Source organism: Ipomoea nil, unplaced genomic scaffold, assembly GCF_001879475.1.
Source record: "Ipomoea nil cultivar Tokyo-kokei standard unplaced genomic scaffold, Asagao_1.1 scaffold0785, whole genome shotgun sequence".
Taxonomy (NCBI): Eukaryota; Viridiplantae; Streptophyta; class Magnoliopsida; order Solanales; family Convolvulaceae; genus Ipomoea; species Ipomoea nil.
Genome location: NW_017617213.1, coordinates 192,093 through 207,389, shown reverse-complemented (window position 1 = coordinate 207,389; position 15,297 = coordinate 192,093). Strand labels below are relative to the sequence as shown.

Here is a 15,297-nt window from a genome sequence, read left to right as displayed (position 1 = left end):
AACTGCGTCGTTTTGAGAAGTCAGAATAAAGCTTCGAATTAAATGTCTTCAATCGACGTTTGGCTTTCCTATGTTCAGTATACGGCTAATATCTTATGATACCAAGGTAATTAAATAGACTTCTAATTATTTAAGACTTCTAATGATAACCTAAATGTAATCTCTTTCCAAGACTTCATATATCTATTTATTTATATACACCTAAAGACATTCCGATATACACATACATATTGAACAATTATTAATAAAAATTTCTAACAAAAAATAACCCTGATGATTCGGAATTCTTTCTTGGAAACTCAAAGGTTTCCATCACTCTTCCGGCTGCAAGTCTCTTCAAATTTTGAATTTCACTTCTTCAGCCTATATAAACATGTGTCAATCTTCTTTTACCCACCATTTCTCCATCTCTTCAGTTACATCTCTTCAGTAGCAGTCCCCCACATTCAATATCCCTGCAAATTTATATCATGCCAAGTCAGTATATTTTTGTTAAAGATATTGTCCCTCTTGATAGAGAGAGGGCCATACGAGTAAGGTGTGTTAGAGTTTATGAAATACCGGAAAGGAGAGGCTCCAAAGATATGAAGAGTAGAGAGGTTTTGGTATGCGATCAAGAGGTAAGCAAAATTTTTTCCATTGATAAATTTTCCTGTCTTTCATTACACTGTATAAAATTTGTTCACTAATCTATCATTCAGGGTACTTTTATTCATGTAAACATGCAAAACTCGGATGTAGACAAGTACAAGAATATCTTCAAGGAAGGGAAGCTCTATAGCATAAAGAATTTTTTGGTGTTTAGCCAGTACTATATGTATAGGACTTGTGACCATCAGTATATGATAAGGTTGAACTATGATACTCAGGTCAAGGCAATCAAATCTAGAGGCTTTCCTACAAACATGTTTCGATTGAAACCCTATCAATGTCTGAAAGATCCAACTTTGGTGAATGACAAAGTCATGTTTGGTAAATTATTTGTCTATGCACTGCTAAATTTTAAGATTTAATTTTTTCACCCATATAAATTTGTTTTGTTGGATTACAGATGTAATAGGCAGAGTGATTGAGATACATGCTCCAGTTGATAAAATTATAGGGGGGAAACCAGCTAAACTCATAGACTTCAAGATAGCAGACAATGAGTAAGTTTGACACAATCTATGTATTAAGTTCCTTAAATTTGTTTTCCATTATACTAACACATTTCAATACAGGGGAAATCATTTGAAATGCACTGTTTGGGATAACCATGTAGCTCCCATGCTACCATTCTACAATTCAGATCTAAAAGAACCATTAGTTGTGGTGATTCAGCTGTGTAGGGCTAAAATTGTAAATGGTAAGATGTTTAGTTATCCATAAATTATCTTTCTGTTTATTTTTCTGCTTCCCCTAAATCATTATTATATACATCACTGTTTAATTTCATTTTTTTTTTATGTTGTCCTATTAGGTGAAGTCAGGATCACCAGTTCCTATGATGCTACCAAACTCTACTTGAATTCCTCCTATCAGGAAGTTAAGATTTCAGGGCCAAGTAAGTTTTTAATATTTCTTTTTAAATCAAAATTTTTACAATCTGCTTTTTACAATCTGTTTTTGATAGATGTTTTTTTTTTTGGAAACTGTAGGATAACCACTATTCACAGTCCTTTAAGAAGTATTAGCACTGCCACAGTTATGTCACACTCAACTGGGATTTCTGAATTTAGGAGTGGTGCTATCACTGTCACTTCGGTTGGTGATTTATTGGAAACAAAACAGGTTAGAATTGTCTTCAGTTTACAATATGTCTGCTATGACTAGATTTAATAACTCATCTATCAGTGTTAATAATGATAGATTATTTGGTTCAATGCAGGATGGGGAGTTTTATGTCCCTGCACAGATTGTAGGAATTGAAGGTTCCTTTGGATGGATGTACATATCTTGCATGACATCGGGTTGCAACAGAAAACTGACACAAGATGGAGATGATCTACTTTGTACTAATTGTGATAAAAAGTACAAGGAAGGAATGGCAAGATATCGGGTAAAAGTAAGAGTTATGGATAAAGGATTATCAGATGCTCCCTTCCTTTTATGGGATAGGGAGTGTTCAGAGTTGGTAGGAATCCCTGCAAACCTCCTCTACAATAAATATAACAAGGTAAGCTAACAATACTAAACGCATCACTGTCTTATTAGATACAAACACTAAATCCTATGTGTATACTTTTCCTAAAGTGTTTTTTACTTGGTTATAGGTTTCAGACATTCCAAAAGAGTTGGAATCACTAATTGGAATGTCAATGATATTTAAGATATCATTGAAAATCAGTCAAATGAGGGGAGCAAATCCAGCCTATATTGTGATGAGGCTGTTGAGGGATGAAATATTAGTCTCTACCTACTGTTCAAAGCTTAAAGACAATCAAGAGAAGGACCTGATATCTAAAATGATTGATGAGGATGAAGAGGATGATGATGAATCTGATCAGGTAATATCATCTATGTTAACATTTCATTTTTTTTTCTACTTTTGCCTAAGTTTGAAAACTAAATCACTAATTTCATTTTATAGGAAGCCTCCAATGGTGATAATGAGGTCAACAGTCCCAACAGTTTTCAGCAAACTCAGAGTCCAGCTGCTAATTTGGAAGAATGTCATTTGGTTAAGAGATCACTAATTGATCAGTTCTCTTCTTCTGGCAAGGGGAAGAAGACAAAAAATTGACTGTTAAACCCATCATGCATTTTAGAGTTCTGTTCTGTTGGTAAACAATGAGCATGTATCAAACAATTGTCCAACTGTTGTGTTTGTTGGAATTTTTGAAGTTGGTTTTTGTGGAACCACCAAGACTTAATAGCACTTTAATAGTGCTAAAGTTGTGTATTTAGGTATTGTGCTTTATATAATTATCAGTTGTCTAATCATCCATGAATGTTTAAACTTTTTGTATTGTATTGTTTATCTATCTGTATGCAGGTTGAATTAGAGAAATCCTAAGGATCACAATCTGATCACTGAGTTATTTATTTTTTGCTAACAATTTTTTTATATTTTTGTTTATGTGTCTTAAGCCTAACAGGATTTATCAAGAACCAGCAATAAAGAAGAGAAGTTTTCAAGCAATCAGACAACCACAAGCAACCAAAGAGATGTAACTGAAGAGAGTACAACACAAAATTGGCTTAGAATGTAATATAAGTTTTTGGTAGTTGTCAAGTTTCTTATTGTTGAACACTGGCAATTTGTATTATAAAACCTGATCTTATTTTGTGGGCTAAAACATTAAAGCTGTTGTTAGATTGTTGTCTTTTTATTTCTTTTTCTTTACATTCCTAAGCTAATCACTTATACTTAGTTAGTTAAGTGTTCTAATGTCAAAGTACCTAAAACAAATTATTAAATACCAAATCATTTAGGAAAGTAACAATCTGCAATCAAACATCCAACCCCACCATTTCTTAGCTAAAAAGACAACAATTTACTAAATATTATTAAGTTTCAAATAAAATTATTTGATAGAATTTTTTAAGATAAAAAAAAATTAAAAAAAAAAACATTTTTGATGCTTTAGCAAAAATGAGAATCACATATTTAATATTTTACACATACAACAAAATTATAAGTCATTTCAAACTGGGGTTGTGTTTCAATTGCAATTTGACTTAGCAAAAATGAGAATCACATTTTACTGACTTATTTATCTGATCACTGATATATTTTTTTATATAAAATTAAACTTAAAGAAAAAAAAAATTTAATAAACTTTAGCTAATTTGAGAATCACATTTCAAAATTACCCTATAAAATTTCTCATATTAATGGATTGAAAGTCATTTTAAAATTTCTTAAAAAATTAAATCCCTAAATCAAAACAATTATTAATCTATGAATCAGAAACTGATAATCATTTTGGCATCACATTTTTTAGATCATCATTTTCCTGTAGATTTCAAAAACATAGATTTCTTTACTTACTGAAATTGTTTTTAAATCATTGCAATTATAAACTTAATTAAGTAAACAGTATAACAAATTACAAATTAAATAGCAATTTGGCCATCAAAATTTATATTTCATTATTTGCATCACAAATGAAATGCTGTGTACAATCATTGTTTTACTGTGAATCACTGAACTCAATTCATGAAATTTAAACTAATTTTGCCATCAGATTGAAAATATCATCAGTCTGGCAAAAAAACGGCTATGTACAATCAGTCCTTTACTATCAAATGACTCAAATGACTCAACTACATTTTTGAAATTCAAAGTAATTTTGGCATCAGATTTTATATATCATCATTTGCCTATCAAAGTAACTCATGTGTACAATCAGAACTTTGAGATGAAATTACTAAACTAAACATATAATAATTTATATAATGAAACAGCAAATTTGGCATCAGACTTTCCAGGTCATCATTTAACTGCAACACTTTTTGGCATCACATCTGAAGCATCTTAAGAATGGAAATAATCCAAAACTCTGTTAAACCACTCAATCAAAAAGCAGCATCTGATTTTATGTGTCTTCATTTGCAGGCAGAAGGAGGACATCATCCTCATATAAAGAACAAAAGTGGGAAAGTTGCTAAATGTAATCCTTTTAATGACAACTCAATGATTTCACTACAAAAGGGCATCAGACATAACCAATTCATCATTTGCCAAACCCTTAAATAAAAATGTTAGTAAATATATTAAAAAAAAAATCATTTACATACAAATCAACTGAAAATCTGGATTTCCCAGTTAAAAATGTAAAGTTATTTTAATGATTATAGATCATTAACTTTTCCAAAAAAAAATTGTTGTTTCTATAAAACCAAGAAAAACTAACACCTAATAGCTTATATATAACATACAACTACCACCACTTTGCCAGTTTTCCTATTCCCACAAACTAATTACACATCACTTAGAGCATTGCAAGCAGATTTAAGGAATCAGATTGAAACATGGGTTAATAAAAATAAATGTAGTGAAACTAATGTGATCTAATGTAATGATGTAGGGATAAGAAACACATAGAAATGTAGTTAAACTCACATTTTAAATGTCATAATTTGACTACCAAATTAACTGCTATGAAAAATCTATCATTTAATGTTAAAGTTCTAAATACATTTAAGCAAAAATGACCTCATAAAGTCCATAATATTATAAACTACAAAGCTCATATGTCAGCAATCTCAAAATATCAATTACATAAACACAGATGATTTGATGCTATTTCCAAGAAAAACTCAAGAGTCATTCAAATTATTACTGCTAATTCATTTTGCACACAAAACACACTTTTTTAGACAAAAAAGAGAAGTTATTAACATCACCTGATATAAAACCTAAATCTTAAAACACTCAGACAGTTTACCTATTCACAATTACAGTTTTACAACAAACAAAAATTGCAGTCAAGAATAATGCGGAAAATACGCAGTTCTACAATTATAGGTAGCAAAAGGAAGCAGCCAATTAACACTCCAGGTAACATACGCACATTAATATCGAATTATTTAAGCATTACCTTAGCAAAATGTTGTTGTATGTACACTGTTTCTACAAGTTTTACCTCTTTACGCCATTGATAGCCTTTTACCTTAGTTGGTAACTCGAAAATTTACCTGAAATTAACACAACAATGAAATTTAAAGTAAAACCCTAACTGCGTTGGTATGTATACATCTATAAAGATCTGCAGTATAAGAAATCTATACACTACGTAAATATCAAATTGTTGATGTACACAGAGACCTATATATATATATAAACTGTGTAGAGTGCGGAAATTTACCTTCATATTAGGTTTCGGATCACAAGGTTGAATCCACATATGTGAAAAACACTCATCTATGTTTATATAACTCAAAAAAAGAGCAAATGTAAGCGTAACAGTAGATCGGAACGAATTCCCTAAACCGAGCTCAGATTTTCAAATTGGGTTAGAAAAAGGAAAGATTGTATGTTGAGCGGTGTGTATAGACGAACAAGAACGGATGGATAGCTCGGTCAGAATGAGATTGGGCAAGAGATTGAGTTTGAAACCTAAAGAATCGATGGCCATCACCAACAACGGATGGAATCGACGCGATCGGACAGAGTGTTAGAGCGAGAGAGATAAGGGATTTAGCGAATTGTGCATTGTCCGAATGCGGTGTCCGGGTAGTCTAAGCCGAGAATGGGTTGGGTTTGGGTATTGAATTCGGGTCAGGGTAGTTTGGGCGGGTTTGGGTAGGTTATTTGGGCTCATTATTTAATAGGTTTTGGTTAGGGTATAAATGGGCTAAGTATATATTATGTGTTTTTTATAATGGGATAAGTATATATTCTCTTATGGTAAGAATGGAGTAATTATATATTTTGACATGTGTTTATTTTGTACATATTATTAGAGTTAGGGAATAGTATTTTTTTTTGGCTTATTGTTCTCGATTACTGTTGAGATATTACTTTGCATCTACTTAGGTAATTATTTATTGAACAAAAATAAATAGTTTCTAACCCATTTATTAATATTTTGCAGAAAATGTACATAGTAGAACAGCTGAAATAAATACTGATGTTGTCGAAAAAGAGAATCAGACGCACTCATACACTGCAGGAACACCAATGTTCACTTCTAATAGAACTAGCACACCAAACACCTTGGTCACGGATGGTAATTCAATAAAATTAAATTTTCAATATATATGGTATTATATATTTCAATTCATGTATGTATAATTTTTTGGCTAATGTTTATTTTCTTTTCAATGTGGAAAACAAGAAAATGTGAGTATACACCTCAGCGCACATAATATGGAATATACACAAACCAACAATAAATGCAGAAAATTCTTGCTAGGAGTCAACAGCCCTGTTTTCAATACTGGAAGTAGCGGCATAACTAATGGTACATTCAATTATGTTTTACAATCTATCAATTATTTTATATAAAGTTTCTTCATTTATACCTTAGTCTTTTACGCAATTTAACAATAACAGTGCAATTATGCCAATCAACCACCACAAGACGGCCGCTTTCAGAAATATCAAATGGTAAGGTTATTACTTTGGTTATTAGAATGTTTCACGCAAATCGTTAATTTGATATTTAATTGAATACTGTTTTTTTGTTAGTCAATACGAGCGGAAACATCATCCAAAACACGCAATTAAGTGCAGACCAAAACGCAAGAAATGTGCTTAATAGAGATCTATTTAGTGCCTTCGAGGAAGTTTCCAATATTCAAGCAACACGAACAAACCTAAATGTTACAGGGAATGGTAATTTTTTTAACTTACTTGCGATTTTTTTTTTTTAAATAATCAGGGAAATCATCTTTGATAAATTCAAAATTTGATATACAGGGATCAATCAAAATGTGGAAGAAGAAGAAAATCTGGCTATTGTATTACAACCGTCAGATGAAAACAAAGGTATGTATAAGAAAATTTTTTTCTTAAATAATATATTTTTTACTTTTAATTTAAATAATTTTATAAATTGAGACATGTATTTTTTATACTTAGTGGAATACAATGATTTGGGTGATGCCAATAACACATGTCAATATTGTGGGGCGATTTTTTGGCACGAGGAAAGGATAAACAAAACGGTGATTCACGGTACACCTAGATATACAATGTGTTGCAACAATGGTAAGATTCAATTGCCAACAACACAATTGCCCCCGCCGCAGATATATGACCTTTTCTTTGGAGTTGGTGAAAAAAGCAAGCATTTCTTGAACAACATAAGAACGTACAATAATATGTTCTGCTTTACATCAATGGGTGGTAAGATAGACAGAGATGTGAACAAAAACGGTGGTCCACCGGTTTTTCGGATACATGGACAAAACTTCCACTACATTGGTAGTCTTTTGCCTGTGGACGGGAAAAGACCACATTTTGCGCAGTTGTATATATATGATACTAATAATGAATTGGTGAATCGTCTCAATTCCGTAAGGTATGTCTATAGAGTGGAATTGTTATTTTTTAATATAATAGCGCATATTAAATTAACTAACTTTGTATTGGAAGTTAATCAAATGTTTGATGTTATATTAATAGGCCAAACGGTGATGTAAATGACATCCATGAAGAAATTGTCAAGGATATTCAACAAGCGTTGGATGCAAATAATGTTTTGGTAAAGTCCTTTAGAATGGCCCGTTCAGAAATAGAAAAAAAATCCTTTGGCGGAGGTAAAGATAAAATTGCTTGATAAGAGATCAAAGGATGCGAGAACGTACAATTTGCCACAAGTTTTTGAAGTTGCTGCAGTAATTGTTGGTGATATGGATGCAAATATTGGAGAGCGTGACATCGTTGTGGAAACGAAGAGCGGCCTATTACAACGAATTAGTGAACTAAACCCAGCTTACTTACCAATGCAATACCCATTGTTGGTTCCTTACGGTGAGGACGGTTATAGAGAAGACATCAGATTCTCCACCGTAAAAGGAAACAGTTCGGGTGGTCGTCAAAGGATTAGTCCGAGGGAATATTTTTCATACCTTATACAGTCAAGATTGTCGCTGGGTTCTACATTACTGCATGCAAAAAGGCTTTTCCAACAATTTTTGGTGGATGCGTATACAATGGTGGAGTCTGGAAGGTTGATATATATAAGGACACACCAAAAAAGTTTGAGGTGCGAAACATATAATTGCCTGAATGATGCATTAACACGCGGTGAAGTGGATCCTCGGACTCAAGGAAAGAGAATAATATTGCCTTCAAGTTTTACTGGTGGTGCTAGATACATGATACAAAATTACCAGGACGCTATGGCTATATGTAGATGGGTTGGATACCCGGATCTCTTTATCACATTCACATGCAATCCAAAATGGCCTGAGGTGAAACGGTTCTTGATGGATCGTAATTTAAAACCAGAAGACCGGCCTGACATTATATGTAGATTATTCAAGATGAAGTTGGATGCTTTAATTTCGGACTGCAGGAAAAACAAGTTGTTTGGACCCGTCATTGGAGGTACTGAACTATTTCGTTATGCTTTTTCTATTATTTGTATAAGCTTTTTAATTTTGTATAACGTTGTTTATATTTTATTGTAACACCAATTTGTCAATGTTAACAGTTATCTATACCATCGAATTTCAAAAGCGTGGCCTACCGCATGCTCATATACTTTTATTTCTCGATAAGCAACATGGAGCATCACATGGGATACATTTGGACAACATTATTTCAGCTGAGTTACCTGATCCAATACTAGATCCAGAATACTTCAAAGCTGTGGATGAGTTTATGATGCACGGTCCTTGCGGTAGAGCTCGGTTGAATTCTCCATGCATGGCGAAGGGTAAATGTACTAAACACTTTCCCAAAAAGTTTGTTAATGTTTCTACTTTTGACGATGATGGTTATCCTATATATCGGAGACGTGACAATGGTCGTTCAGTGGTGAGAAATGGGATCAACTTGGACAATCGATACGTGGTGCCACACAATAGGCATTTGTTGTTAAAGTATAGAGGTCATATTAATGTTGAATGGTGCAACCAGTCCCGGTCAATAAAGTACCTCTTCAAATACGTAAACAAGGGTAACGACAGGGTGACAGCAGAGTTCTACCGAAGTAACAGCGAGGAAGAGGGACCGCAAGTCATTGATGAGATAAGTATGTACTATGATTGTAGGTACATATCTCCATGTGAAGCTGCTTGACGTTTATTTGGATTTGAAATACAGTTAAGAACACCATCAGTGGAACGATTAAGCTTTCACTTGCCAAATCAACAGAGTGTAGTTTTTGCAGACGATGATCCGGTTGACAACATACTCAGTCGACCAACTATATTGCAAAGCATGTTCCTAGAATGGTTTGAGGCAAATAAAACATACCCAGAAGCAAGGAAATTGACATATGCTGAAATGCCCACCAAGTTTGTATGGAAAAAAGATATCAGGAAATGGCAGCCAAGGAAAAGAGGATTTGCAATAGGTAGAGTGTTCTATGTGCCTCCTGGCAGTGGCGAGATCTTTTATTTGCGATGTCTGCTAAATAAAGTTCAAGGGCCAACCAGTTTTGCAGATATTAAAAAAGTGAATGGTGTGCAGTACGAATCATTTAGGGATGCGTGTTCAGCTAGAGGATTAGTAGACGACGATAAGGAGTATGTTAATGCTATAGAAGAAGCAGGTCAGTGGGCCACAGCTGCGAATTTGAGGAGATTGTTTGTGACTTTGTTGATGTCAAACTCAATGTCACACCCAGAAGTAGTGTGGGAATCTACGTGGAACTCTTTGACTGAAGATGCACAATTCAAGATTAGAGAACAGACTGGACTTGGAGGTACCTAAATTTTTTTAATATCTTTCTTCATGTGATGCAATCTACTTTTATAAACACACTTATACTATTCCTTTGATATTTATGCCACAGATTTAATTTTATCTGAAGATCAGAAAAAGAATTATGCACTTTCAGAGATACAAATACTTCTGACTAATTTGGGAAAGAGTTTGAAAGACTTTCCGTCAATGCCCTTCCCTGATTTACAGAATCTTGACAAAGCAACCAATAGGTTAATACAAGAGGAATTGGCATATGACAGAGATGCAATGAAGGAAGAGAATGATAGTTTGGTGAAGCAACTAACTGAAGAACAAAAGGCAATATATGACAACGTATTGCACGATGCTGAGAATGAGGTTGGGGGATTTTTTTTTGTGTATGGATACGGTGGTACAGGGAAAACCTTCTTGTGGAGAGCATTGTCTTCCGCTTTGAGGTCAAAGGGTGAGATAGTTTTAAATGTTGCATCAAGTGGCATAGCTTCGCTATTATTACCAGGGGGAAGAACAGCGCATTCTAGGTTTGCAATACCAATCGCTGTCAATGAAGATTCAACTTGCAATATCAGTCAAACCAGTCCGTTGGCACACTTGATCATGCAATGTAGGTTGATCATTTGGGATGAGGCACCAATGATGCATAAATTTTGCTTTGAAGCTTTGGACCGAACTATGAGAGATCTACTGCGTGTTCAAAATCCAAGAAGTTTTGAAATGACTTTCGGTGGAAAAACAGTCGTGTTAGGTGGAGACTTCAGACAAATTTTACCAGTAATTCCAAAGGGTACAAGGCAAGATATTGTGGGAGCAAGTATAAATTCATCATACCTTTGGAGAAGTTGTAAAGTTTTTAGGCTAACAAAGAATCTACGGCTTAGGGCATTGCAATCAGATTCGGGAGTTCAAGAGATTGAAGAATATGCAAAGTGGATTGCTAATATAGGTGACGGAACGATTGGTGATTCATTGGATGGAGAGTCTGAGATCAATATTCCAGAAAAATTCTTACTCAAGTCAGTGGAGGATCCTATTGCTACAATGGTTGATAGCATATTCCCGGGGTTTCGTACTGGAAATAGAGATGTCAAATATCTTAAAGATTGTGCAATTTTGGCACCAACTTTGGACGTGGTAGATAACATCAATGAATACATGAATGAATATAATACTGCTGAAGGAATGACATATCTCAGTTGTGATTCGGTATGCAAATCTGATTCCAATGTTGACATGCTTGCTGATCTACACACACCGGAGTTTTTAAATGGCTTACGATGTTCGGGAGTACCAAATCACTCATTGACTTTAAAAGTGGGATCACCGGTCATGCTCTTGAGAAATATTGATCACTCTTTGGGGTTGTGCAATGGTACAAGGATGATCATTTCAAAGTTGGCTACTCATGTTTTAGAAGCTCAAATATTGACCGGAACAAGTGCTGGTACAAAGGTATTAATACCAAGGATGTCTTTAACACCGTCAGATCCAAGATTGCCTTTTAAGTTTCAAAGAAAACAATTTCCGCTAATGTTGTCATATGCCATGACAATAAACAAAAGCCAGGGACAAACATTGTCAAACGTCGGATTATTTTTGAAGAGGCCGGTGTTTAATCACGGACAAATGTATGTAGCGGTGTCAAGGGTTAGTAATCCTAGCGGATTAAAAATGTTGATTTGTGACGAAAATGTACAATCCAAAAATACGACTACAAATGTCGTATATAAAGAAGTTTTCAATAATGTTTAATAAAACTCGCAATTCATCCTATTACTTTTAATTTTAAGTACTTACATTTTACTTCTTACATTTATGACCGTGCATCGCACGGGTGCAACTACTAGTTATAATAAAGCACTAAGTTTCTACCTAAAACATCTTCCCGCGTAAAGAATTCGGCGTCGTTTTAATGATAGATAACACAATCAGTCTAATTAATTGTGTTCACATTGCCTTACCTTTTCAATGTGATACTGCTGGCTAAGATTGTCAATTACCAATGTAATTACACTTTTAATAATGAAAGACTTCTAATTACATTGAGAAACTAACCTATAATCTACATTTATTTACATATATATATATATATATATATATACACATACATAAAATGCTTCGAAAAAACAATCTCTTTAATGTAGTCTTGGGTCTTCAAACGTTTCCAGCAAGATTCATAGTTCCAAGACAATATTCAAAATTGGAGAACAAATTTCAGCCTCTATATAAAGCTCCTTCATATCAATATTCACCCCCAAGTTCACCATCTCCCCGGTTCGAACCACCTGCAAATTAGAAACGAAGAACCAAAATCTGTGCGAAGATACCATGCCATCTATGCATATTGCTGTTGAAGAGGAACAACACAGTTGCTTGAAGATTAAGGTGAGGCTTAGAATTGAGAACACCTGCACATTTGTTAAATCTCTGTATACACACACTTAGCACAATGCTGTGAGTTTTAGAAGTGAAATAGTAACTGACAGTTACATGCTTATGGCTTAGGCATCAGACGGTAGTATTCATCATTTGCCTTTTTGTTTAGTTAGTTTCATATACAAAGATTATTTCATCAGATGTAAACCGGCAGTTGTAATTTTCAATGCAAATACACACAGCTAACCTATATTGTTGCTATGAAAACATATGACAGAAAGTGGTATGTATATATAAATATATAAGATTTTATTTACAAGCATGAATCACAAAAGGTTTTCAGTTGCAAGCAAGCAAGATGGATAATGCAGTACAAACAGTCCTGAAGAGGCATAAGGGATTTCACAATTTGGTAAGCATACTTGATTTTACCCTAACAAAAAAGTTTCTGTTTTGGCTAAATATTATACAATTTTTGTAGGTTGGTGATTTTTAATTCCATTGGAATAAGTTACCGAGTAACATTTACCTGGGTTGCTCTGGATATCATAGCGAACTCTCATTTTTGAACCCAATATCCTATTACTTCAAAGACACACATCCTGCATATAATAAAAGAACGTTATATAATTGAATAAAATGCATAGTTGAATGAAAGGCATAATTAATAATGTAAATTGCACATGTGCAAGGCAATATAGTTTTTTCGATTTTATATAGTAAATAGTAAATACAGAAACAGTCGATTTTGATGAAAAGAAGAATGCTTTCCAGCCATCTATGTGATGTTTTGCTGTGGGTAGTCCTTACTAGACATTTGGTTCTAATCCTACTGGACATTGGTAACTTTATTCTGTTAAGTTCATGAACTTCTTTTGGGGTGCATGCATCATTGTTTGAAAAACATTCTTCTTTTCATCAAAATTGACAGATTAGAAGTTAAGTTGCAATTTTTGAATCTCATACTTTAGATAAGTCATTTTACCCCATGATTAATCAAACAACTCTTCATTAAGAAGCTGTGAGAAAAACATTTGTGTTAAGAGCTAAAACAGACTAAAAGAACTAAAAATTTATAAACACTTATATTTAAGAGCTAAAACGGGCTAAAAGAAGATAACAAACACGAAAAGCTACTAACTGACAATTTTGGATGTTATAGAAAGCTTTTGAAACTCAAACTTACTATTTACATGTTCAATCTTATATTAAAAACCATGAATCTTATATTTATCTAATATGAAAATATAGAATGTTTCAAAAAAAAAGTCTGATGGAGTATGATAACAAACATAGATGCCACACAAAAGCACTTCTATAAACTGAATAGTTAATAAAAAACAAAACCCTTCAATCAAATTTTTAAGCCTAAAAAATATTACACTTAAAAAAAGGAAGATAAACTTTGCAAAGGCCAGTAAAAAAGAGTCCCAAATAATTTTCCATAAACATAAGAATCAAATAAACTTATTCAAAAATCTTCAATAAATGTTTCAAAAAAATCAGAATTCTCGAAAATAAAAAATCTGTAATAGCATCAGAAATATAGATTCATCATATGCTTTTATCCAAAGTATTCGACCTCTAATTTTGCAAAATATATTGAATAGGTGCATCATAATGCACTAATATGCACTTTTCCAAAACTGTTGAAAAATTTACTTAGATTTCCTTATTATATGTTAAAATTGCAACTATCAATGGACCATCTAACTATAAAAAAATAAAAATAAAAAAAAAATAGTGCATTGGACATATAATTAACATTTTCATCATACGCCAATAACCTGGAAAAACATTGTTAGCTAACTTTAAACATGGTATCTAAAATGTATGATGATGTTACAAAATAGGGTAGTAACTTAACTAATTTAACTCTAATTTAATTCGTATTAACTTATCTAATTTAAAGCATAAAGATGAAAACTGGCTAAGGGGTGTGTAACAATTCTTGTGATGGTTGTTTCCTGCAATAGTTCATTCAAAATCATAATTATGCCCCATAGGAGAAAGCAAAATACTAAGTACATACCACCAAAGTTTTAAAAAAAAATAGGAAAAAAATGTGATTCAAAAGACATAGTGCAATAATGATGTTATACCCCCATAAAAATGTGATTCAAAAGGCATAGTAAAATAATAATTTAAGGAACAGAATCATTTAAACCCTTTTGTTAAATAGAAAGTCTCCTTTAAAAAAAAAAAAATCAAACCACCAAAACTAAAGTATTTTGCTTCAAATCTGACTTTAAACTGTGAATACACCAAATAAATTACAAGATACTGCAGATACTAACACAAGAATACAAAATGGTGAGTCAAAATAGTCATGCATGTGATTTTGAATGAAGGATTTCATCATATCTATACTGAAATGCGACTTAGTAAGTAAACAAACCCTTAATAGTTAGGGTTCACTTGATCTGCTCAATTTGTTAAGAATTTAAGGATAGAATTGGAATTAAGTGAGAAGGTACTAATACTTTGTACAGATCTAAAATGAACCTGGGTAGAAATAGACAAAGAGTGTGCCATACGAACATAAACAGAAACAAAAAGCAAGAATATCATTCCAGCTTTGAACTTGACTTAAAAAAAATCAAGTGTACTGTATA

General features: G+C 33.0%; 1 protein-coding gene and 2 long non-coding RNA genes across 4 annotated transcripts; 1 reads left to right on the top strand and 2 right to left on the bottom strand.

Annotated features, from left to right (window-relative positions):
- Positions 1 to 180: 180 nt before the first annotated feature.
- Positions 181 to 6,144, bottom strand: LOC109177044. Its single transcript, XR_002053503.1, has 3 exons — positions 5,793 to 6,144; positions 5,526 to 5,622; positions 181 to 455 (listed from the first exon to the last, which is right to left on the bottom strand). It is a non-coding gene; the product is annotated as an uncharacterized LOC109177044 (long non-coding RNA).
- Positions 6,145 to 7,623: 1,479 nt separating this feature from the next.
- Positions 7,624 to 11,922, top strand: LOC109177052. The gene is made up of 7 exons (XM_019326389.1): positions 7,624 to 7,952; positions 8,057 to 8,135; positions 8,191 to 8,983; positions 9,090 to 9,616; positions 9,704 to 10,307; positions 10,398 to 11,758; positions 11,869 to 11,922. The coding sequence occupies exons 1-7, from the start codon at positions 7,624 to 7,626 to the stop codon at positions 11,920 to 11,922; spliced, it is 3,747 nt and encodes a 1,248-aa protein (XP_019181934.1).
- A 495-nt stretch (positions 11,923 to 12,417) lies between these two features.
- On the bottom strand, positions 12,418 to 13,384 carry LOC109177060. 2 transcript variants are annotated; one of them, XR_002053509.1, is made up of 2 exons: positions 13,212 to 13,384; positions 12,418 to 12,731 (listed from the first exon to the last, which is right to left on the bottom strand). It is a non-coding gene; the product is annotated as an uncharacterized LOC109177060 (long non-coding RNA). The 2 variants fall into 2 exon arrangements; XR_002053508.1 differs by having other exon boundaries at positions 12,418 to 12,714; positions 13,212 to 13,361.
- Positions 13,385 to 15,297: the final 1,913 nt, after the last annotated feature.

Bases quoted from the DNA above. Each gene is read 5' to 3' on its own strand.
- LOC109177052 (XM_019326389.1), top strand. From the start codon at position 7,624: ATGTGTTGCAACAATGGTAAGATTCAATTGCCAACAACACAATTGCCC. The intron at 9,617-9,703 runs GTCATTGATGAG...TTTGAAATACAG, and splicing joins GCGAGGAAGAGGGACCGCAA to TTAAGAACACCATCAGTGGA. The intron at 10,308-10,397 runs GTACCTAAATTT...TTTATGCCACAG, and splicing joins AGAACAGACTGGACTTGGAG to ATTTAATTTTATCTGAAGAT.